The sequence below is a fragment of the Muntiacus reevesi genome, chromosome 2 (genome assembly GCF_963930625.1).
Source record: "Muntiacus reevesi chromosome 2, mMunRee1.1, whole genome shotgun sequence".
In the NCBI taxonomy this organism is placed as follows: Eukaryota; Metazoa; Chordata; class Mammalia; order Artiodactyla; family Cervidae; genus Muntiacus; species Muntiacus reevesi.
Genome location: NC_089250.1, coordinates 29,018,977 through 29,042,132, shown reverse-complemented (window position 1 = coordinate 29,042,132; position 23,156 = coordinate 29,018,977). Strand labels below are relative to the sequence as shown.

General features: G+C 42.4%; 2 protein-coding genes across 5 annotated transcripts in view; one reads left to right on the top strand and one right to left on the bottom strand.

Moving 5' to 3' along the window:
- The window catches only part of NMT2 (N-myristoyltransferase 2), a 56,725-nt gene extending 51,243 nt beyond the window's left edge, over positions 1–5,482 (top strand). The window contains exons 10-12 of one of the 2 annotated variants that reach the window (XM_065921162.1): positions 1,115–1,282; positions 3,346–3,483; positions 3,832–5,482. In XM_065921162.1, the coding sequence (XP_065777234.1) occupies positions 1,115–1,282; positions 3,346–3,483; positions 3,832–3,852 (327 nt within the window). In that variant the 3' untranslated portion in view covers positions 3,853–5,482. Of the gene's footprint in view, positions 1–1,114; positions 1,283–3,345; positions 3,484–3,831 lie in introns of those variants that run through there. The other variant, XM_065921163.1, reaches the window with a different exon arrangement.
- Positions 5,483–7,173: 1,691 nt separating this feature from the next.
- Positions 7,174–13,428, bottom strand: RPP38 (ribonuclease P/MRP subunit p38). 3 transcript variants are annotated; one of them, XM_065921165.1, is made up of 3 exons: positions 13,204–13,428; positions 11,744–11,784; positions 7,174–8,118 (listed from the first exon to the last, which is right to left on the bottom strand). In XM_065921165.1, the coding sequence occupies exon 3, from the start codon at positions 8,105–8,107 to the stop codon at positions 7,259–7,261; it is 849 nt and encodes a 282-aa protein (XP_065777237.1). In that variant the 5' UTR covers positions 8,108–8,118; positions 11,744–11,784; positions 13,204–13,428; the 3' UTR covers positions 7,174–7,258. The 3 variants fall into 3 exon arrangements, with proteins under 3 accessions (XP_065777237.1, XP_065777238.1, XP_065777236.1); XM_065921166.1 differs by lacking the exon at positions 13,204–13,428 and adding an exon at positions 12,771–13,197; XM_065921164.1 differs by lacking the exon at positions 11,744–11,784.
- Positions 13,429–23,156: the final 9,728 nt, after the last annotated feature.

Here is a 23,156-nt window from a genome sequence, read left to right as displayed (position 1 = left end):
TTTTATTACTGCCTCACAGATCCCTGAGGCTTAGGTTTTTTTTTTCAGTCTGTTTTCCCTCTCTTGTTTCAGATTGGGTAAATTCTGCTGGATTCTTCAAGTTCAGTGATTCTGTGTCATCTCCACTCTGCTCTGAACCCATTCAGTGATTTTTTTTTCTCTTTAATTTCTGCTATGGTATTTTAAAATCCTTAACAAAGCAGAAAATCTAGGCCTCTAAGTCATCTCTAATACTTGAGCTGCTGATACAGCACAGTAAAGAATCAGTTTAGCTTAACATCTTTAATTTTTAATGTCTGAAAAAAAGGATTAATGAATCAGAAGCACTCAAAAGGCGAATAAATCCATCCCTCTGGAAATTTCTGCTAAAACAAATGCTAGCAATGACATATGTGGTCTAACTTCTGCAGCTCTATCATTCAAATATAGCTTGAATTCTATGCAGACTTTCCTAGTTACCACATACATACCTAGTTACCACAGCTAACTGAAACAACCCAAACAATATTGACTAATTTCTTCTATTGAAGGGTGTACCAGTGATGGTGAACAAACACCATCTTTTTTGCATCCCTTTTGATATCTGATAGCTTCAGATTTTCTCAGTCATTCATATATGTATACTTTGGTGCAGAACCAATGCCTTTTACAAGCTTCTAAAAAAAGAAACAACTCCCAAACTCTATCCCGCTTCACTTTAAGCTGATAAAATTCCTGCTTTGTGCAAAGAAGATGTTAGATGTTACACAGTATCCTTGAGTTGGAAAAGGTAGCATCCTGATGCTTAATGCTCTTATTCCTGCAAAAACAATGAATTGACTTTTATCACTGTCCCTGTAAGTCTGTAGTCAATCAGAGAGAAGCATTCCTTCTTAAGAACTTGCTGCCAGGCACCAGTGAGCATTCAGGCTGAAGCACAGCCCCACGCCCTTGCCTGGCCGCTGCCTGGCACGCAGTAAGGGCCCCGGGTCAGACCTGGAGGATGGAGCAGGAGCAGTAGCTCTCCACTCTGATGGAAAGCTATGGTGCAGGTCAGAGATTATGAAGTGAGCTTAAGTGCCTGGATGACACTTGTTGGAGGAGATGTTTATCTGACGTTACCTTTGTTCTTTAGAACTCCAGTGGTAAACTAACTGACTTCCTGAGCTTCTACACACTCCCCTCCACAGTCATGCACCACCCGGCTCACAAGAGCCTCAAAGCCGCCTACTCCTTCTACAACATCCACACGGAGACGCCCCTGCTGGACCTCATGAGCGACGCGCTCATCATCGCCAAGCTGGTAGGTGACTCACTCCTGGCTGTCCTGTGTGTGCGTCTCCAGATGTGTATATAAATATCTTGTATTTTCTTCCACACGGGGGAACTCATTTGGGATATTTTACTGTTGACCATCAGTCAAAAGAATTATTTTGATAAGAGGTTTTTTTAAAAAACGTTAGTAGACTGTTTTCATCATCAGCTCTATTGTAACTTAACCAAAAAGACATTTTGTACAAATCAGAAACTTTTAACCCTTATATAAAAGTACATGGGACTTTCCTGGTGGTCCTGTGATTAAGACTTCGTTTCTAGAGCAGAGGATGCAGGTTTGATCCCTGGTCAGGGAGGGATCCTGGTCAGGGAGCTAAGATCCCCCATGCCTTGCGGCCAAAAAACCAAAACATAAAACTGAAGCAGTATTTTAACAAATTCAATAAAGACTTTTAAAAGGTGGTCCATATTAAAAAATCTTAAAAAAAAATAAAAAACATAAAACTCATAAGGAATATAAGAAAATTACATGATCCCTTTATACAGGCATATACCTTGGAGATATTGTGGGTTCAGTTCCAGACAGTTCCAGATCACTTCAATAAAGCAAGTATTGTGATAAAGTGAGCCACATGAATTTTTGGTGTCCTAGTGCATATAAAAAGAAAATTCAAAAGTTATCTTCACACAATAGTGTGGTCTGCTAAGTATGCGGTAGTAACTAAATAACAGAGATCTTAATTTTAAGTATTTTGTTCCTAAAAAAAAATGCTATCCATCATCTGAGCCTTCAGTGAGTTATATTCTTAACATCAGAGATCACAGATCACTATAACAACTATAATAATAATGAAAGAGTTTGAAGTATTACAATAATTACCAGAATGGAACAGAGACATGAAGTGAGCAGATTCAATTGGAAAAATGGCCCTGATAGACTTGCTCAGTTGCAGGGTGGCCACAGACCATCAATTTGTAAAAAACACAGAATCTGTGAAACACAATAAAATGAGATCTGCCTGTATGGGGAAAATGTGAGTGTTGTGTTACAGTGACTAACTGGCAGTAGCAAGTTTTTTTATTCAACTAAATAGTCTGTGAATTTTAAAATTAAGAAATTTAATTAATAAAATTATTAAGAGGATTTAAAACAAAAAGAATTAAATTCAAAATGTGCCTTAATGGATTTGCATTATTTTTTACTTCCTCAGTATAGTAGTTAGGATGATTGTTAAATTCTTGCTACAAATAAAACATTTTCTTTTCAAAGGTAACAGAAATCAGCAGATGTAAATATTTGGATATAAGTACTGAATGAGAAAATATTGCCTATGAGAAATCAGGAGCTACACATCAAAATTGTTTTCCTTGTATTCCTCTAGTATTTGATCATTGGAAACATTTTTTTTTAATCTATTAGAAGTGGACCCCAAAATCAGCATTTGCCTTTGATTCTTTGATCTTGTAGCTCATTTTCAACTACCTCCCCCCAAAAAGGCCAGTAATAAGTTATTTAAAGTAAAACCCCTGAGAAATAGAAATGTAGGTACTTAATCTGTGTCACATTTTGCATAGTATTAACTAGTATTTTTTTATTCTGTTTTTACTATTAAAATGTAACTAAATTTATTTCCCAGTATTAGCCGAAGACAAATACACAATTTCAAGTCTTTACAGGTTTGGTTTCTTGGCTGTAGGTTCAGGTAAGTCAGAACTTAGAAAGGCCAGTAACTAACAGTTCTGGTGATGGGGCGGTCTAGACAACTGTTTCCTTCAAAAACTGGGGCAAAACATTTCTTGAAACCTTAATATTTTTTATCACTATTAGCCATCAGACTGCATTTTTTTGATTCAGCATTTCTGGAAAAGCTTGTTGATTCCATCATATTCACTGCTTGCTAGTTTAATAAGATAGTTGTGACCTGAATTATTAACGCATAGTACATATTGCAGACATTAAACCTCATTATAAATGCATATTCAATTCAAGCTACTAGTAGGAGAATGAAATGTTATACTGAAATACACCATATACAAAATACTCTAAACTTTTAATGCTTTAACATTTTAAAAAATTTTTTACATTGACAGAAAGGATTTGATGTATTCAATGCACTAGATTTGATGGAAAATAAGACATTCTTGGAAAAACTCAAGTTTGGCATAGGCGATGGCAATTTACAGTATTACTTGTACAACTGGAGGTGTCCAGGGACAGAGTCTGAAAAGGTGAGTGAAGTTGATGAGTCTTTGTAAACTTGATAAACTTAACCTGCAAAACCTCATACTTGCTTCTCATCAGAGTGTTGAGAGGTTTTTAGTCTTTTTGTTTTTAGTAGCTTTTTAAAAATAAACATCTATGGGACTTCCCTAGCAGTCCAGTGGTTAAGGTTCCACACTTCCACGGCAGAAGGCAGAGGTTCAATCCTTGGTCAGGGAACTAAGATCCCACATGCCAAAAAAAAAAATTTAATAATAAAAAATAAAAGAATAAAATAAAAATATACATCTATTATACTACATTATGATTTTTCTTTCTCACTTGTGTTTACTATTCCATCTCTTCCCTCCCCTTAGGTTGGACTCGTATTACAGTAGATGGATATTTCTATTGATATTTCTAGAACTCTGACATCATCATTTGTTAATACCCTAGTTAAAGATTCCTGGAACTGCCATTCCAAAGAAGAATAAAAGCACAACTTAAGTGACATCAAAGTGTCAGTAACAGAAGAGATGGGAAAGCATCCATTTGTGACCACACATGTAGAACACATGTCTAGCTGATATTAACATCCATCCTTTTTTCCCACTGTTGACCCATTTGTAGGAGGGATGCAAAGAGGGTAAAGAGCACATTCCTCTGGTTTTCAGCCTTCTGGCTGTCTCTTGATGAAGATGAAGGTGTTTCTTCCTCTCTCTAGAAAAGGGACCCCTTTTCTATGAACTGAACAGAAGTCAGAATTGTGTCAGAAAATCTTTGCCACTGTGTGGAGATACACTGCTGCTTTTCTGTTTATGAAGTGATGGTCTGTGGATCCACGCAGCAGAATGAGGGAGCCACTCGGAAAGTGTTTACTTACATCACCGTACACGATCTCATTGGAACCAGCACTTTTGTAACTCACTGACACACAGTGGGTGTTAAAGTGAAGAGCAAGATAAAAATGTCCTGGGACTCTCTTATTTCTCAAGAAGTCAAGTTGCCAAATCAGTAAACACACAAATTGTACTTTGATCTCCAGCAGGACGATGGATTGGTTCCAAAGCAAGGTTTGGGGCAGACATGAAGTGTGCTCTCTGAAGAGTGTACACCCCTGCCAAACCAGACTTCTGCTCCTGCACAGATTCTAGTTTCTTCTCAGCAACAGCCAGGATATGTGAGGAAAAGGAAATCAAAGCCCGCAAGTCAGAAGACATGCCCAGAGGAGTTCATTAGTGCCATCAGGACACTGAGAGTTTGAATGTTTTTTATTACTTATGCAGAATTGCACATATTCCTCTACACTGACTCTAACTTACCATGAAAGCTGTCCTGCCCTAGGAAGATGTCTTATTTGTAAATAAGTCTCATAGTTTTATTACTGATGGTGTTTTTATCTAGGATTTGAAAAACTTCTCAGTGTGCATAAATACGTATATATACTGCCAACAGTCCAAGGGGGAAAGATGCTAGATGAGGCCACCTCAACTGGCCTCGACTCAAATACCACAAAAAGTAGATACTTCCTGCCTTTACGTACCAGTGCCTCGGCCGTTCGGTCCATAAACATCTAGTTCCCTTAGACAACAGGATGGCCTTCCTTCATGTTATACATGGTCAAAGGAAACAATCATACCTTATACCAGGCAGGAGCTGGCAACCTGTGGCCCGTGAACTAAACTCAGCCCATCGCCTCCTTCTGTACAGCCCAGGAGCTAAGAGTGGTGTTTATATTTTTTTGAATGGTTGAGGAGAAAAAAAAATACAAAAGAATAACATTTTGTGACACAAAATTTACAGGAAATTCAGATGTCAGCATCCATAAATAAAGTGTTGTGGGAACATGGCCATGGTCATTCATTTGTGTTGCCTGTGTGTGGCTGCCTTACTCTACAAAATACAGGGTTAAGAACTGTTCTGACAGAGACTATGAACCCAAAGGCCTAACACATTTACAGTCTGGCCCCTTACAGAAACAAATTCTGTCGCCCCTGATTTCCCCTAAGGAGCTGAAAGCAAATTTCTGCAGCTGTAATGCCCTGGGACCTCCACTAGGGGGTGCACGTGGGCCCCCCTAGAAAGTGAAAGTGAAGTCGCTCAGTCCTATCTGAGTCTTTGTGACCCAAGGACTGTAGCCCACCAGGCTCCTCCCTCCATGGGATACTCCAGGCAAGAATATGCCCTGGGACCTCCACTAGGGGGTGCACATGGGCCCCCTAAGTCCTCCCTAATTGAGGACAAGTGCCGTTTTCCTCCTTGAAGGCCCAAGGTTCGATCTCCCATATATGATGATTCAAAGCCAGTTGCACTACCATTTTTTTTCCTAACAGGAGCAGGATGGCTTCAGAAGCAAAAGTGAACCAATTCACTGAAACACCAGAATTAAGTAGATGAGATTTTTACCTTAATCTGCAGAACAGGTTCCAGTTGAGAATCACGTCCCACTCATTTTTATGGCAGCCTTATATGAATAGGTTTTCAAAAAATCACTTGATTGCCATTCAGAAATTTTGTACAGGCTCACCTCATGATGGAACTGTGGCAATTACTCTATTCACTTACATAGTTGTTGTTGTTATAGGGTTCATATCCTTTTACTCAGTTTAAATTCAGTAGTTAATAAATGACTAGCACATTCATCTCTTTATAATGTAAACATGTTACCAATGAGCATTTTAAAATAGAAAATCAGTAAAACAGCTCATGTTTATAAAATAGCTGTTATTATAGAACAAAATTTCAATGTAATATATAGAGGCATAGATTCAAAAAACCACACTATCCCGTGTCCTTTGTCAGCAGTGGAAATGCTCCAGTCCATGACATATCTTTGCCCGCCCCCCCCCCCCACACACCTTTTTGGTCAGGATGACATTCAGTCAATTTAAGAAACAGGTGGCATAATCCACAGATCAACCAGAATTTAGGCTGAAAATAAACTTTAACCCAATTCCTTCCCTATAAATTACAGAAAATACCTTTTCCAAACAACACTATAAATAGCAGTGCTTTCACTCAGCATCAATTATGCTCCACATACTAACACAAATGACCCTGTCAACGACAGACCCACATGGGATCATACAAGCTCCTCCGTTTACTTTTTTATTCTCTTCCTGCCTCATTTCACCTATTTCTGTCATACTTTTTATACATGCTAAAGTTCCAAGGGGAGAAAATAATAATAAAATTCCAAGGAAGTAAGCTAACCATATAAAGTGGTGAATTCTAGTCAAAATAGCTTACCTGGCATTTTCTATGTTTAGCCTTTCTCCCAAGCCCATACCTACAAAAAAGACAAACTGACAGTAAAAATTAATAACATATTACTTCTGAGAACAGTGTGTTGCTTGGCATTTAGTATCTCCCCTACACAGATGGTACGTCTGCAGTCTAGCCTCATCATCCCCACCCCCCCGCCCCCGCATCCACCCCTCAACTGGAACCGTGTTTGTTTGGCAGGTTTTCCAAGTTTGGATGGAAAGATGTTCAGTGTTGCAGGATACAGATGTTCTTGCTCATAAGCGCTGTACCAGCCCTTTAAAAGGTGAATTTATACCAGCCTGGACCTTCGTTTCAATAAAGCTTTGTTTTGATATTCACACTTCTGAATAATCTCTGCACTTGGTGTTTCTAAGCTTCAGCATATCTGTATCCCACAGTCACAAAAAATTTTACACATGTGAAAGGAATGACACTATAAACAGTCACAAGAATATATGTAAAAGTCATTTTATTCATGTCAAGGCTTCTTAATGAGGTGTCGTTTACAACTGTATCAAGTGACAGGTTTATACAAGATTACTTTGAAGCAGTTCTTTTACTTTTGGGTGGTTTTCTTATCTTATTGGGGTTTGGAATCAGTTTCTTTATTTTCAGGGGTTGTAGCACTACAGCCTGCTGACCCTCAGCGTGCTTTCTCTTGGGTTTAGAGAGGTCTTCAAAGGAAGTGTCCAGAATCTCTTCATCTTGGCTTTCCAAAGATTCTGTCTGTAGGTTCTCCCTGGGGTCTTCGAGTGCACCCTGGAGCCATGCCACATTCAGACGGGGGACTCTGGGGAGGATGGCCCTCAGTTCCTCCCCAAAGGCAGTAGTGTTCCTCTTGAACCCCAAGGCCAGGACGCATTTTAAGCCCAGGACAGGTGCGAGCCTCTCGCTGAGCCGGGGCACCTGGCAGGCGGGGACACCTCTGCTGACACTCAGCTGCACCAAGTGTGAGGTCACGATGGCTGGCTTGGCGGACTTACACGCCAAGGCCAAGACCAGCTCGTTCCTCTCTAGCGCTCTGGTGACCTCGTTGATGCCGATAGCAAGCTGCTTCCTGACATCAGCCGGGGTCCACCCTGACACCAGGGCATCACCTTTGGGCTTTTCTTTCTTCAGATCCTCACCAGTGTCCACGTCTATGCTGCTCATGTCTCCGCTTTGTTTTTTCAAAGGGGGCTGCTTTTTCTTTCTCTTCCTATCCTCAATCTTCTGAAGCCCGAGAGACTGAATTCTGTCCTCCAGGGTCTGCAGTATGAAGTGCATGTCCTCCCTGTCCAGGGCGCCCCAGCAGATGCTGTACGGGTTGTTCAGTGACGTCTTCACAGGTAGAGGTCTCGTCTTCCGCACGGAGCCCCGCCCTGGTGCTTGTGGGGCTGCAGCCATACTGAAAAATCCTTCACAGGGGAGCAAAACGGCAAAGGGAAATTCGTGTTAACTAGACATGCGCGTCTTAAGGATATCTTGGTTGTGCTCTTTCTGATTTTTGAAAGGCTAGAGCAAGCCTACTTACATAAGACATGTATATACTTACATATATATATGTACGTAAATAATTATATATATTTATGTAAATAATTATATATATATATATATATGTGACCATACACCTAATCTCTCTTTTAAGTCATTTATTTTCCCCATTTTTTTCTATGACTTAGTCTTCATTCATATACAGGCAATTTATGAATGTTTTGCCTTACTGTAATCACAGTGAAATTCTATGTTTCCTTTATTGAAAATGTTCCAATGTTGCTACTTATTGTAATTATTTATCTTCTTCCGGACCTCTGGAATTAGTCTGATAGATTTCTGACCATTTTCTAAATTGCTTTCCACTTAGGCTTCTATTTATCCATTCAGCAGATACTCACTGAGCACCTCTACTTGGAGTCATGGGCACTGGGGTTCAGCCTTGAACAAGTTCCCATGACCACCTCTGTGAGTCCCCAAATTCCTCTGCCCTCAGCACAGAATCTCTGAGGGCCCTGGAAGCCTCTGCCATTAAGCAGGTGTGATTTTTAAAGAACTGGGACCATAATATATGCACATGACTGAAAATCTGAATGATTCATTCTGTGCCCTTTTGTAAGTCCTCCTCCCCTCCCTGGACCCTAAGTTCCTTGTCTGTCCTTCCTAAAACACAGATACACAGATTCCCCCTTCCTCTGGTAAGTCTGAGCAGGCTGTGCTGTTCCTCTGGCTGACAGTGTGATGAAAATAACGGGAATTTTGTAATGAAATTTAAAGATACTAATCTGTTAAGGCAAAACAGAGGGATGATTGCTGGCAAAATGTTATAGATCACTGTTCTCGGGAGCATGTCCTGATAATCCCATCCAGAGGCAACTGCATGTTCCTCTCTTCTGTGTTCTTCCTCACTTCCTGGGATCACCTGGGAACCATAGGGACCCATGTTGCAAAACTGAAAGAAGGTAAATGAGCTAGCTCTGGAGAAGTCTGGAGTTTGGGACTGTCCCTGTTTTCAGGAAACCAAATTTTCTCATTGCAGATTTCTCCTCATGCCAGGTCATTCATCCCACAGATGCCCCCCACCCCCAAGTGGCCCAGGCAGGATTAAGGATGAATATCCCCTCCACTAAACACCTTAAGAGCCTGGCTGCCAATGCTGAAAAGGATGTCAGAACAAGTAAGGCACTTTCTCCAAGAAATATTTGATTCTCACAAAATTCCACTAGTGGAGAAGGAAACAGATTCAGGTTAAATACCCTGCCAGAGTCACAGCTGGTTTCCTAAATCCAAATTCTATGCTCTTTGAATCCTGGCTGCATCTCAGAAATAAGCTGTGACTTTTTAAAGTATATAGATTGTTGGTCCTTACCCTAGGTCTGCTGCTGCTAAGTCACTTCAGTCGTGTCCGACTCTGTGCGACCCCATAGACGGCAGCCCACTCAGGCTCCTCCATCTCTGGGATTCTCCAGGCAAGAACACTGGAGTGGGTTGCCATTTCCTTCTCCAACGCATGAAAGTGAAAAGTGAAAATGAAGTCGCTCAGTCATGTCTGACTCTTAGCGACCCCAAGGACGACCCCATGTCCGACTCTTAGCGACCCCAGGCTCCTCTGTCCATTGGATTTTCCAGGCAAGAGTACTGTGGTGGGTTGCCACTGCCTTCTCCCTAGGTCTGCTGAATCAAAATCCCTGAGACTATGGCAGGGCTCCTTTACTTGTCAAAAGGTTGCCCAGGTGACTCTGATACAGAACTGGGATTGGGAACCATTGCTGCAGGATGGGTACCTTTCCACACTTACATCCCTGAGACAGGGTCTCCTGACCTCTACTGGCCTCTGAAGTTCCTCCTATGTCACCTCACAGAAAACCAAAATTCAGCTCCCTGGAGTGAAAGCTCCTACCTTGTTCCTGTCAGTACATGAACCATGAACTTCCAAGATGTTCAAGCTAGGTTTAGAAAAGGCAGAGGAACCAGAGATCAAATTGCCAACATCCACTGGATCATCAAAAAAGCAAGAGAGTTCCAGAAAAATATCTACTTCTGCTTTATTAACTATGCCAAAGCCTTTGACTGTGTGGATCACAACAAACTCTGGAAAATTCTAAAAGAGATGGGAATACCAGACCACCTGACCTGCCTCTTGAGAAATCGGTATGCAGCTGAGGAAGCAACAGTTAGAACTGGACATGGAACAACAGATTGGTTCCAAATAGGCAAAGGGGTATGTCAAGGCTGTATATTGTCACCCTGCTTGTTTAACTTATATGCAGAGTACATCATGAGAAATGCCGGGCTAGACGAAGCACAAGCTGGAATCAAGATTGTTGGGAAAAAAATCAATTACCTCAGATATACAGATGACACCACCCTTATGGCAGAAAGCAAAGAAGAACTAAAGAGCCTCTTGATGAAAGTGAAAGAGGAGAGTGATAAAGTTGGCTTAAAACTCAACATTCAGAAAACTAAGCCCATGGCATCTGGTTCCATCACTTCATGGCAAATAGATGGGAAAACAGTGGAAACAGTGACAGACTATTTTTTTGGTCTCCAAAATCACTGCAGATGGTGATTGCAGCCATGAAATTAAAAAGACGCTTGCTCCTTGGAAGAAATACTATGACCAACCTAGACAGCATATTAAAAAGCGAAGACATTACTTTGCTGACAAAGGTCTGTATAGTCAAAGCTATGGTTTTTCCAGTAGTCATGGATGGATGTGAGAGTTGGACTATAAAGAAAGCTGAGCACTGAAGAATTGATGTTTTTGAACTGTGGTGTTGGAGAAGACTTGAGAGTCCCTTGAACTGCAAGGAGATACAACCAGTCCATCCTAAAGGAAATCAGTTCTGAATATTCATTGGAAGGACTGATGTTGAAGCTGAAACTCCAATACTTTGGCCACCTGATGCAAAGCACTGACTCACTGGAAAAGACCCTGATGCTGGGAAAAATTGAAGGCAGGAGGAGAAGGGGATGACAGAGAATGAGATGGTTGGATGGCATCACTGACTCAATGGACACGAGTTTGAATCAGCTTCGGTAGTTGGCAATGGACAGGGAGGGCTGGTGTGCTGCAGTCCATGGGGTCGCAAAGAGTCAGACATGACTGAGCGACTGAACTGAACTGTTCCTGTCAGTGGTGCCCACTGCTGTGACTCGGTGTCTGTCTCCTAAACTTCCTTCCAGAGCACCCCTGCGCATTCCAGTCATCGGAGTCGGCTCTTCCCCTCCAGCTCTGCAAGCTGGAGACTGCTCATCCAAATCCAGTGACGTGACTGGCAGAGGCTGGCACCAGGTTGAAGGTGGTCAGGAAGAGGGAATTCAGTGACCATGGAGCAAATACAGTGATCTACCAGAGCTTTCGCTTCACACAAGCTATAGTTCACGTGCCTCCGAATTCAAACAGGGAGGGACATCCCCAGCAGTCCAGTGATTAAGACTTTGTGCTTTCACTGCAGGGGGCAAAGGTTTGATACCTGGCTGGGGAACTAAGATCCCACAAGCTGCATGACCAAAATCTCCCCCAAACAATAGGAAGTTGGTACTTAGAGTTAGAAGCTCTGGGCATTAGCTCCTCCTGTCTTCAGAATCTAGAGGGGGAGACCAGAGTCAGATAAGTAGAATTTCATGGGATATAATCCAGAACCAAAATGGGAACAAGTAACAGTGCTGGAGAAGGAGAAAATTAGGAAGGGCCTGCTGGGGTGCCTCTGGAGGCTTCTACTGCCCCAAAGATCAAGTGGAAACTTATTAAAGTGACATACAAAGGTTCCCATCTCCCCATCAGCCTTTATCCTTATGCCCCACCACTGAACCACTTACTATTTACCGAGGCCACCAGTCCAGCCTTCCATGGCCTTCCCACCCTCAGCACCCCCACCACCTGTCTTACTTGAACAAGTATTTGTGGATTATACACAATGCACCAAGACAGGAAGATTATGAATTAAAAACAGCTACTGAACTCACTGGGCCTAATGTCTATGAGAGAGACTCATCAGCAAAGCATGTGATGCACTTCAAGGTCAGGGCCCTGAGGCCTGACAAAGTTGAGGGGGTCAGGAAGGGCCTCGAGCAGGTGACAAATTTATTCATTTGGCTGCACTGGGTCTTAGTTGCAACATATAGGATCTAGTTCTTTGAGCAGGATTCCAACAGGGGTCTCGTGCGTTGGGAGAACAGGAGTGTCAGCCACTGAACCACCTTGGAAGTGACCTTTTAACCCACATCTAAAGAATCCCCACCAAAAGGAGTACCTATTCGGGAAGAGCATCCCAGGGAACTGCATTAAAGGAAATAATGTCAGTGTCGCTGGGGCATGGATGTGACAGTAGAGAAATAATGAGAAGGGGAAGGACCAGATGGTGAAGACGCCTGCAACCCTTACAGTGGGAGCGGCTGTTACTTTCAAAGCAGAGGAACGGGACAGCTACAAAGATGTCATACAAAGACCTTGGTGGACTCGAGCCAGGAGGAATCTTTACCAAGACTGAAAGCAGCAAAGAGGAGTCGGAATAGTCCTGGGAAGACATGACAGTGACCTTCACCAGAGTTGCCGATGGACAGAAACACATACTAGTTGAAACAGGAGGTACAATCCGCCCGACTTAGTGATCAACTGGGAGTAAAGCAGGGAGGACTCAGTTTCCGGATCTGGTAATCGATCCCCGAGGTCATCTCTCTCTGGTCTGCCGTCTATCTAGTGCCGACCTAGTATTCAGCACACACGACTGGAGTTATTTTCTTGTCGGCCTCCACTTCTAAGCTGCGGAGAACAGAAGGGCCGGGTGGGGCTTTGTCTGATTGCTTCTCGTATCCAAAAGATGCTCAACTCCAAACAGAGCAGAGCCTGAGCCCGGGCCGGGACGCAGGAAAACACGCCGGGACGGGGAAGCCCTAGGGACGGGGGGCCTAGACAACTTTGCGCGCGCCTGGCCGAGTCACCGGTTCGATCCCAACCAGAGCGACCCCTCCGGATCTCACATCCCAGCGCAGAGCCCTCCACTCACCTCTGCCCCGGCGCCGGATCCACGTGGCCGCGCTGCGCGTGCGCAGAGCTCACTCCTTGCTCGGCCTTTGCCTTCCAGTGCGGTGGGGCGGGGGATGGAACCGCTCAGAAAACACTTTTCATTCTTCTGCATCCGACCACTCCCAAACCGGAGCGTCGGCCCAGGGCGTCGCGACAGAGTTCAGGGAGTTTAGGAGCTGGGCGGAGGCGCTGGGCAAGGCCCTTCAGCGGCAGTGCGCAGGCGCAAGGTGTGTCTCGCGAGATCTCCAGTTGCCTGGTAACGGGCGGCCAGCTGCTCGCTGTCTGTCCTGGGGACCACTGTACCCAGTAGACTCCAAAGGCTAGTCCTCTCTCCAGTCGCCGCTCCTTTCTAACCCAGTTTCTGCCTTTCAGCGCCTGGTAGTCTGAGCCCCTCTCGCTTGTCTGTTTTCGGCTTGCCAAAGAGACGCTAAACCAGTGCCCCCTTCACCGAGTCTCTGCCGAATCCCTGGCAATGTGGAAATAAAGAAATAAAGATAAAGGGGAGACGGGGAGGTGGTGAGGAAACCATGCACTTACAAGCTACGATGTAGACGATCTTGAGCCTCCCTAAAGAGGCGAATAAAGGCTATCTTGAATTCTGTGACAGCAGTTCAGAGAATTCCAAATACTGTGACTACTCCAGCCAGTGGAGGCTGGAGTTACGAATGGAGTCGCTGGGAAGTCAGACAATTGTAAGACTGCTGAAGAACATTTTCAAGATCAGGGATCTGAATCTGTTGACTTACTCTTGTCAGGACCGAGACCACAGTTTGCTTCTGACCTAATAAGCCTCCTCCCTCCTCACACCCTTTCTTTTCCTTTTCCAGTCTAACTTAGCACTTTTATTCCTCTTCTAAATATCTTCCTCTTTTTCTCAATCGCTTCACCGCTCGTTTTGTTTCGCATCTTTGGTCTGTATAGCTTCAATTTTCATCATCCACATAGTAGCCGGCTGGCCGTAAAGTAAACAAAACAAGCAGCTGTGCGTGTGGTCAGAGTATTGCAGGTTACGCGGGGTAAAGTATAGTGTGATTTTTTTTTTTTTTTTTTTGTCAATTAGAAAAATTTAAAAAAACCAAGTTAGGAGTTTGAGTGTAACAGGCTTTTGTTTCGTAAAATGAATAGTAACAGATCATCACGATGAACTATAAACATGCAGTTGTAAAGCAATCTCAGATCACAATTTTTAGCAGCAACCTCTCATTGCCCAACAAAATCCCTCTACTCTTGAAATGTCACTGAATGTCGTGATTCAGCTCTAACCTGTTTCCATCATGTCTGTCGCCTTATTCACTAGAAACAAGATGGGCGTTTTGGGTACTGGAAGGCAAAAAGTTCATGTCTCATGATTTTTTAATATAATACTTAAAATCTTCAGTGGCAGCTAGACTTTCTACTACCATTGGTAAAAGCTGTGACACTAAACCCTAAGGCAGGTCATGTGAAACAAGACCTGTCTGTAGACTCAATATTGTGTTAGGTTATAAGCTTCATAAATCATTCAACCCTTGAAAAACATTAATAAACTTTTTTATTCCTCTTTGGCTGAGCCACACAGCACAGCATGAGAGATCTTGGTTCCCTTGCCGTGGACTGAACCTGCATGCCTTGTATTAGAAGCTGGAGTCTTAACCACTGGACCACTAGGGAAGTCTCACAAATTGCTAGTTTTGAATGTAACTTAACCCTGGCTTTTGATTTGGTAAATTGCTGATTATGGCTATCTTTGTTAAATTTAAATTGAATTAGCTTAACTTGTGACGCAGTGATTTTTTTCTGGCTTCTTATGTGGTCAATGCAATCAGTTATATTTAATTGGTGGCAAGCTGAGATTAAAATGTTAAATATAAGAGCCAATCACAAGGTTATTATTTTTTTTCAAAGTAATGAAAACAGTAACTTTATCTACTGTAAAATTGCAGGTTAATGACTCAGTCCTACAGAGTGGCTCTCAAACCTTCAATGAACTCACTGATTTAAAAATTATAAAGTATCATTTCAAAGATTAAATAATAATGAGGATAAATCACATGTTAAGTAGTGCCGCCAAATAGAAGTTTTAAAATTCTCAGTAGAAATTTTTGGATAAAAAGATGAGAAATTATTCAATCAAAGTGGAAGGTAAATATAATTTTAAAATAATGAAGTATTATGAGTCTTTTAAAAAAGTATTCCAATAAATATTTTAAAATCTAAAAAAAAGAAGTCTCAGATCTAACTTTTAAGCTGTATGACAGAAACACGTCAGATTGAAATGCTACAGTAATGGGAAGGAAATTTGTGTAAGTTTTTGTCCCCCTAAGGTTTCAGATTTATAGCTTGAGTATCATTTCAGTTTATATTTACTCTATGAAGATTTGCAGCCACTATATACATGTCTCTGGATCAAAACCAGCTAAGGTCAAGATCTTAACCTTATCATCACATGACTCTAAAGCAAACTAATTAACCCTGTCTATGAAGTGATAAAAAATAGTACCTGTTGTGAGGATTAGAAGAAATAATCTACTTAAAATGCTTAGCACAGCGCCTAATACCTGCAGAGTGCTTCATAAATAGAACTGATGGATCCAGTAGCAATCTGAATTCAGAGATAATAGGTTAATAAAAATTAAGCCTCTATGATTTTAGTGCCTTGTTCTGTTTGAAGACTAAGCAATAAAATTTCCACAAGAATGTTGCTAAAATGAATGACTGCATTTCGAAGTCATTCTCTCCCATTTGTATCATACAAACACTGTAACAGAAGTGTTTTTAAAAAAATTTTCCCATGACCCAATAACCTCAAAACTCATTTCCTTTCAGTGTTTCCTTCTAATTTGTTTCACATTTAAGTGTGCACTTACATTATTAAAATAATATAAATTTTATGTTCTGATTTTCTTTTCATATAACATTTTTCCCTATATTTCCCATAGTTTTCAAGTTATCACTTTAACATGTATTTAGTATCTTATACCAATCAGTTTACTTTTTAAAAATAGCTGTTCCTCTGTTATTTTACCCTGTGAACTCAATTTAGTCTTTAAATAACAAAGTGTTCTTTTTATATTCATTCTAGAATTGGACTACAGTTAGGTTTATATGCTTGCCATGAGTCATTTAAGAGACCTGACAATAAGTTTTGTCATTAACCACAATTTTTTGTTGAAAGAAAGTTACCAGCTGGAAAGTTTGTCAATAGAAGAATGTAGGAGAATTGAGCAGCAGACTCTTCTTTCCATCTGGGTATCCTCATCTTTGCTCTGTGTATGTGTGCATTGGAGTTCTCCAGAGAAGTAGAACCAGTGAAGATACAGATATGAGTTATGGAGCCTGAGAAGTTCCACAGTCTGCTGTCTGCAAGCTGGAAACCCGGAAAGCTAGTGATGTCAATTCAATCTAAACCCAACGGCCTGATAATCATGGGAGCTGACAGTTTATAAATCTCATTCCAAGGACAGGCGAAGGTGAGATGGGATGTCCCAGTTCAATCAGGGTAGCAAGAAACAAGGGGGGCAATTCCTCCTTTCTCTGACTTTTGTTTTATTCAGACCCTTCATGAATAGCGAAGATTGGCAGGCTGCAGTCCATGGGGTCACAAAAGAGCCAGACATGACTGAGCATGCAAACCCAGTTCGTGGATTGGATGGTGCTCACCTTCACTGGGGAGGGGGGATCTTTTGGGTTGGCCAGAAAATTCATTCAAGTTTTTCCCCATAAGTTGTTATGGAAAAACCCAAAGAAACTTTTTGGCCAACCCAATGTTTTACTGAGTCCACTGATTCAACTGCTAATCTTTTCCAGAAGCACCTCCACAGTTCTTGTTGTTCAGTTGCTAAGTTGTGTCCAACTCTTTGTGACTCTGTGGACTGCAGGTTTCCCTGTCCTTCACTATCTCCTGGAGTTTGCTCAAATTCATGTCCACTAAATCAGTAATGCTATCTAACCACCTTATCCTCTGCCCTCTTCTTCTCCTTTTGTCTTCAATCTTTCCCAGCATCAGGATCTTTTCCAATGAGTCAACTTTAATATTTTGGCTACCTGATTCAGAGAACCCCCACAGATACACCCAGAAATAATGAAACAATGTTTAATCAGGCCAGTCAAGTTGACACATAAAATTAAACATCACGGTGTGATGGTTACTGTATCATACATAACTTATATAAATAGTAATGTTATTTTAAAATCAGTGACTAGAATAACTTTTGTGATGAGCTACAAAATCAATGACCTTTTCAGTATGCAGTTAACAAAGCCTCCTACTGAAAGTGGTTAGTCAGTGGTTATTATCTGTCTTCAAAGTCTGGATCTTTTCCAAGACTGGCTCATTGGCTTACACAACATCTCCTCAAAATCCCAAGGACTTTCTGTCCTTCCCCTTTGCCATCCTCTGACTCTTGGCATTGACCCTCAAGCTTGTCCTCTCAAGCTCACAGTTTAGTGGTGACAGCTCTGATCATCACAATCCACACAACCATGTGGCAGGAAGCAGAAGTTTCCTTCATGCATTTCTTTCTATCAGAAAGAAAAATCTTCTTAATAAGCCCTAACAGACTTCATTCTGTTGCTCACTGGACAGTATCAGTCACATGCCCACACTGAAACCAGTCCCTGGTGGGGGTGAGTGAGTCAAACGAGACTCGCTGAGACCAGTTATGAGTCTTTTCTTGGAGATGGAGCATAATATGGCTCCATAACCAAATGAAAGTAGGATCATTGACAAAAATGAAGGGGGAAACGGCTGCTAGGTGGGGAGCCAATACATTAATATCTCCAGTAGGGAGACATTTTGTTTAGTGGAGTTCAGTTGCAGAATACATTTATTGGACACTAATACATAAAACACATGCAATTTAACAACCAAATGATCAGGGCGGAAACAAAATGATGAGTTGTTATAATTTAATTCAGCTCTGTCTATGTATTATCATTGAAACCAAGCCTAAAACTGACACAAGTTTAAAGAGGAATATTAAACTCATGAGAGGTTGTTGGCAGTGGTACCTTGAGAAGATAAAGCCCTGAGCTAGCCATTACATCTTGTTAAATTGGGTAAAATCTGGAAGGTATTTATGAACCTTTACTTCGAAAACTCTTTTAAAGTAACAGTCATGTCCAACTCTTTGGGGTCCCATGGACTGTATAGCCTGCCAGGCTCTTCTGTCCACGGAATTTTCCAGCCAAGAATACTGGAGTGGGTAGCCATTCCCTTCTCCAGGAGATTTTCCCAACCAAGGGATTGAACCCATGTCTCCTGCATTGCAGGGAGATTCTTTACCATCTGAGCCACCAGGGCAGCCCAAAATAATAATAAATGTTAAACCAAACAAAAGTAAAAATACCTCCTGTCAGACACAGTCTTTTTCTGAAGCTAGTTACAGTGAAATCATTCTGGTTAGTTTTTAGCAAGGAGTTTTCAAACATATTAATTTTAAAATAATGTGAAATGTGATCTTCCTGGCCATGCTTACTTACTTGTTTGCTTTGGGAAATGGTATTAGTTGTCTGTGGTTTCAGGGAAGTTATATTTATTAAGATGTTTGTTGTAGAAAATTATTTATGTAAAGTTGTGACATAGTCACCTGTACCTAACCTGTGACACAGTCACCTGACATAATCACCAATTCAGTCTTAGGACATCACTGACTTTATAACTTTACTAGTTTAGAAGTAACTTGACCTCATTGATTAGTCAAAAGGTACTAAGAACCCTGTTTTTATTTTCTTCCCATGGACCTGTTTATAATGAATTTGGTAGCACTAATAGACTTATTTCAAATAAATAACACAAGTATGAGTCTTTTCACTTCCTTCCTTGTGAATATTCATAATCAACAGCTGTTTAGGCCAATCAGACCTTGAGCAAATTCAGCCAATCACACAAAACCAGATATCAGAAATGGAGAACCATGTCGTAATTGTTAATGTAATATTTAAAACCACTTAGATTTACTGAAAAAGCTTATATTTCTGATTAGTGACTAGTAAAATAATAAGGTGAATCTCACCATATAAAATGTAACAAAGTAGGGAAAAAAATGAAATGGGTAGAAAATTTTAGTCTATGTGTAAAAGAAAATCTTTGGAAAATGCAGTTTGCTTCATATATAACTTTTTTGGGGTGTGTAGCCAATATGAGCTCTTCTAAGCCAAACATTACAACTTTTTAAGCTAGAGATGAAAAAGTCACTGAAAATGAAAAACCTACAGGATTTAGTTTCTACTAAGGTAAATGTTTATAACTATAACCCATTAATCAAAAAACTCTCAGGGGATCCTCAAAATGAGAAAATGGGCCCATTTCTTGGTACAGTCTCACAAGAGACCATCATTATAAAATTTCAATCCTATAACTCCCTGGCTGGGCTGCTTTTCGGTTCTTCTAGCTCAAAAAACTGGTTTTCAGTTACCAGAACTCTCATCAATGTTTCTTGTAGACACAGGGTTTTTGGCTGTTACTAATTTTTACTTTCACGTCTCCATTTTTCTTTGTTCTTTTTTCCTTCAGTTTTTAAAAACTCTTTTCTTCATTTTCATCTTTACATTTTTCTTTTTCTCATTTTTTTCCTTTCTAAAACTTTGTTTTCTCTTATTTAGATTTGTCAGTATTTGGTGTTGTTTATTGGCACATCTGGCATTATGTTTTGGTTCCATTATAAAGATCAGTTCATCAGAGGACATTGGGAAGTGATTTTCTTTTGAGGTGATTTGGGTCAAGTTCCTGACCAGCTTTCCTCAATTTTAAGTTGACCTTGAGACACCCTGACTCCCAGGTCAGCAGTAAGTCCAACAACGTTCCTGGCCTCTCAGTCATCTCTGTTGGGGATGACCTCCATATTGACAATCACTGACAGTCAAGACCATCGCCACGGGCAACATGACCGAGCTAAAGCTGGCTCCGTACATCCTGACTTAGGAAAGAGGCAGTCATGAAGATCATTGATAAGACTTAGCCAAACTCCTCCGGACTCCAGATACGGTCCCTTGAGTAAGAACCATGAAAGACTTGAGTCCTCCCCGGGACCTAGTGGCTCATGGAAATCCATAAGAAAAAGAGGTTCTGGCAAATTCCATCGGTGATACACTGTCACCAGAAGTGCATTGCTCATAGAGTTAAAGGCAGAGCTTTTGGATGCTGATATGAAAAAACTTTGAAGACTATGGCTTTGGCGTTACATTCACCTTTGGCAACAAACTAGATATCTTCATTGGCTGTCCCCCTTTAGGCTACCCTGGAAGTCTTCCAGGTCCAAATAAGGTAGACCCACAGTAGACGTGTGGAATCTGAGGATCATCCTATATAGACTGGTCTGCAAACCCCTTACCTTTTGATGGACTCCTGCCTTCAAGGAGCTGCAGGAATCAGTACTTAATGGAATAGACCATATGCCCTTTCACATGTCCAGGAAATGTGAAAAACTGCTCAAGAAATTTCTCATTCTCAATCCCAGCAAGAAAGGCACTTTAGAGCTCATCAGGAAAGATCCATGGATAAACAGAGGCCATGAAGATGAGCCAAACCTTACGTGGAGCCACTCTCTTGACTCCCAGGAACCCTGATGGCGGCGTCCAGTGTGACAAAAGGCAAGAAGTCCAAGGCTCACTGATGGCTGGAAGCACAACCAAGTGATGGCCATCTATCTGCTTCTGAGGTTACAAGAGAGTTGAGCAGGAGGGCCACATCATTGCCCCAAAACCCCAGACTTTGGTGAATCTAATCAACAGCAGCCCACCAAGGATCCACCCAAAGTTTCTGCTAACACACAGCAGTGAGGTGTCAGCAAGCTGGCAGCCCGTTCCACTAATTCCCATTCTAACAATACTCAGAGGGACAACACAGAACATAAGCCACCTGAGGAGGACCAAGTGTAGGGTAGAAGGGCAGTGGCAAAGCCAAGGAGGGGAAGAGACCTCCTAGCCTCCAGCACAAATCAATGCGGGAATTGTCTGCTTTGGGAGTGAGCAAGCCCCGGCCAGGCCTCTATGCAAAAGGGCAAAGACAGCCTAACTCTGCCAAGGTCAAGGGCTCTAAGGGCTCTGCACCCTTCCAACACCCCAGTCTCCCTGACAAAGCCATGCCTGCATAGAGATCCACACACTATGGCTCACCAAGGCCTCAGGGCCATGCCCCATTGGGAAGCTGGGATGTGTCCCCAGCCCAGACTCCCAAGGGTGTCCTTTTCTTCCACCCTCACATCAGAAGTAGTGGCAGAGCCACAGAAGGATCCAGCGTCCTCCAGGGTGTGTCCAAAGGAAGCTCCATCCATTGAGGCAACCTCTGAAGGATAAGCCACCCCAGCCTTCCTTCCGAAGGACCAGCAAGGGCTTCTTCACCAGGTTCAAGTTCAAGTTCATACTGAAATTTCTGTGTTTCCGCTTTGTCAGAAGACATCTTGAAAGTGTGAGGCAGATGGGAGACAGTTCCCTCTCATGGAGTGGGAGCACAGGCGGTGAGAAAGAAAAACTGTGGGAAGGCCAGGTCGTGCTCACGACGCTTGAAGACCGCGAACCTCATGGAGCCCGGCGAGAAGGTGCAGGGCTTCAGCCAGGTGCCGGAAGCAAAGGGCGTCAGCGCGAACTGAGCCGGAGGCCTGCGCTGCTGCGAATGCCCGGCGGCGCCGGGGCCAAGAGGACGGGGTCCAAACGGTCACGGCCGCCTCTGACGTAGCTCCTTTTCCGTGGCGCTTCTGCGGATTTGGAAAGCATTGTCTCCACTCCCCGCCTCCCCCGCTAAAAAAACCATTGCGTCTTCTACCTTCAAAAAGTGGCCAGGAGCCTCCAGGGAGACAAGAGGTGGGGCAGTCCTTGTCCCCGCACCTGACGGTTTGCGTCCGGGCCGCCTGGCTGCGCATCTCTGCGGCTTGGGCTCTGCTTTCGTGCTTGTGGGGGAGGGCAGCCAGGGTTGGTAACGTGTCAGAACCCCTAACGGGTGCTTCCGCGGAAAATCTCTTGGGCGGGTTTTACTGAGCAGGCCTGACTAGTATTAAGCGACCACTGTGAAAAGAGTTTGGGGTTGATCATAAGAGAGCTGGGATGAAACTGAAATGTGCGTGCAGCAGGCGCTCAGATGCTGTTTGGGCTACAGGACGCTCATTCTGGCTGCAGGTTAGAGACTCGATGGATAAGCGGCCAAGTTCTCTTTGTGTTTTGAAAGTGGCCTCTTACTGCAAGGACAGTGAGGGAGACAGCAAGACCAAGGTCAGCTCAACTCATTGATGGCTGGGCAACCCCCCCGTTTGTAATTTTTTTCCCCATTCTACTTGATTTCTTCCGGAATACAAAAACGAGAGGATGCTTCCCTAGCTTGTTGTATGTGCTAGAATTTCCATGCAATGACAAGAGAAATTCGAGAATCTTCTATGGAACTCGACTCATGGATGTTAAAATTTATATAGAAGAGCAAGGTGCCAAGGAAAGGCCTTCCTGAAGAAGAACAAAATTGGGAGTATTTAATAATTAAGACAATGTGATGTAGGTGGGGGGATAAACAAATGCAGAGCCCAAGAAACTATCAATATGTTAAGTCTCATGATTTCTCTTAAACCCACCCTAATCAGGCTTGCCCCCCCACCCCTCCCCCACGACTGCATTAAAACTTCCCATCAGGTCATCAGTGATCTGGACAATGACCTAAATCCGATTACTAATTCTCAGTCTTCATCTAACCTAACATACTTTGGACATGAACTTGGGCAAACTCCAGGAGGTGGTGAGGGACTGGGAAGCCTAGCATGCTGCAGTTCATGCTGTTGCAAAGAGTTGGACTTGACTTGGCGACTAAACAACAACAACAACAAAACATACTTTCTCACTCATGATGCTTCCTCAACTCTGCATTCTCTTGGTTTTTCTGTTTTAGTGTTGCAATTTCCCATGGCTCACTCTTCAGTTCTGTTTCCATCTCTCCTCCATACACACTGAGTTTCTAGGGCCATCCAAGTTTCAGAA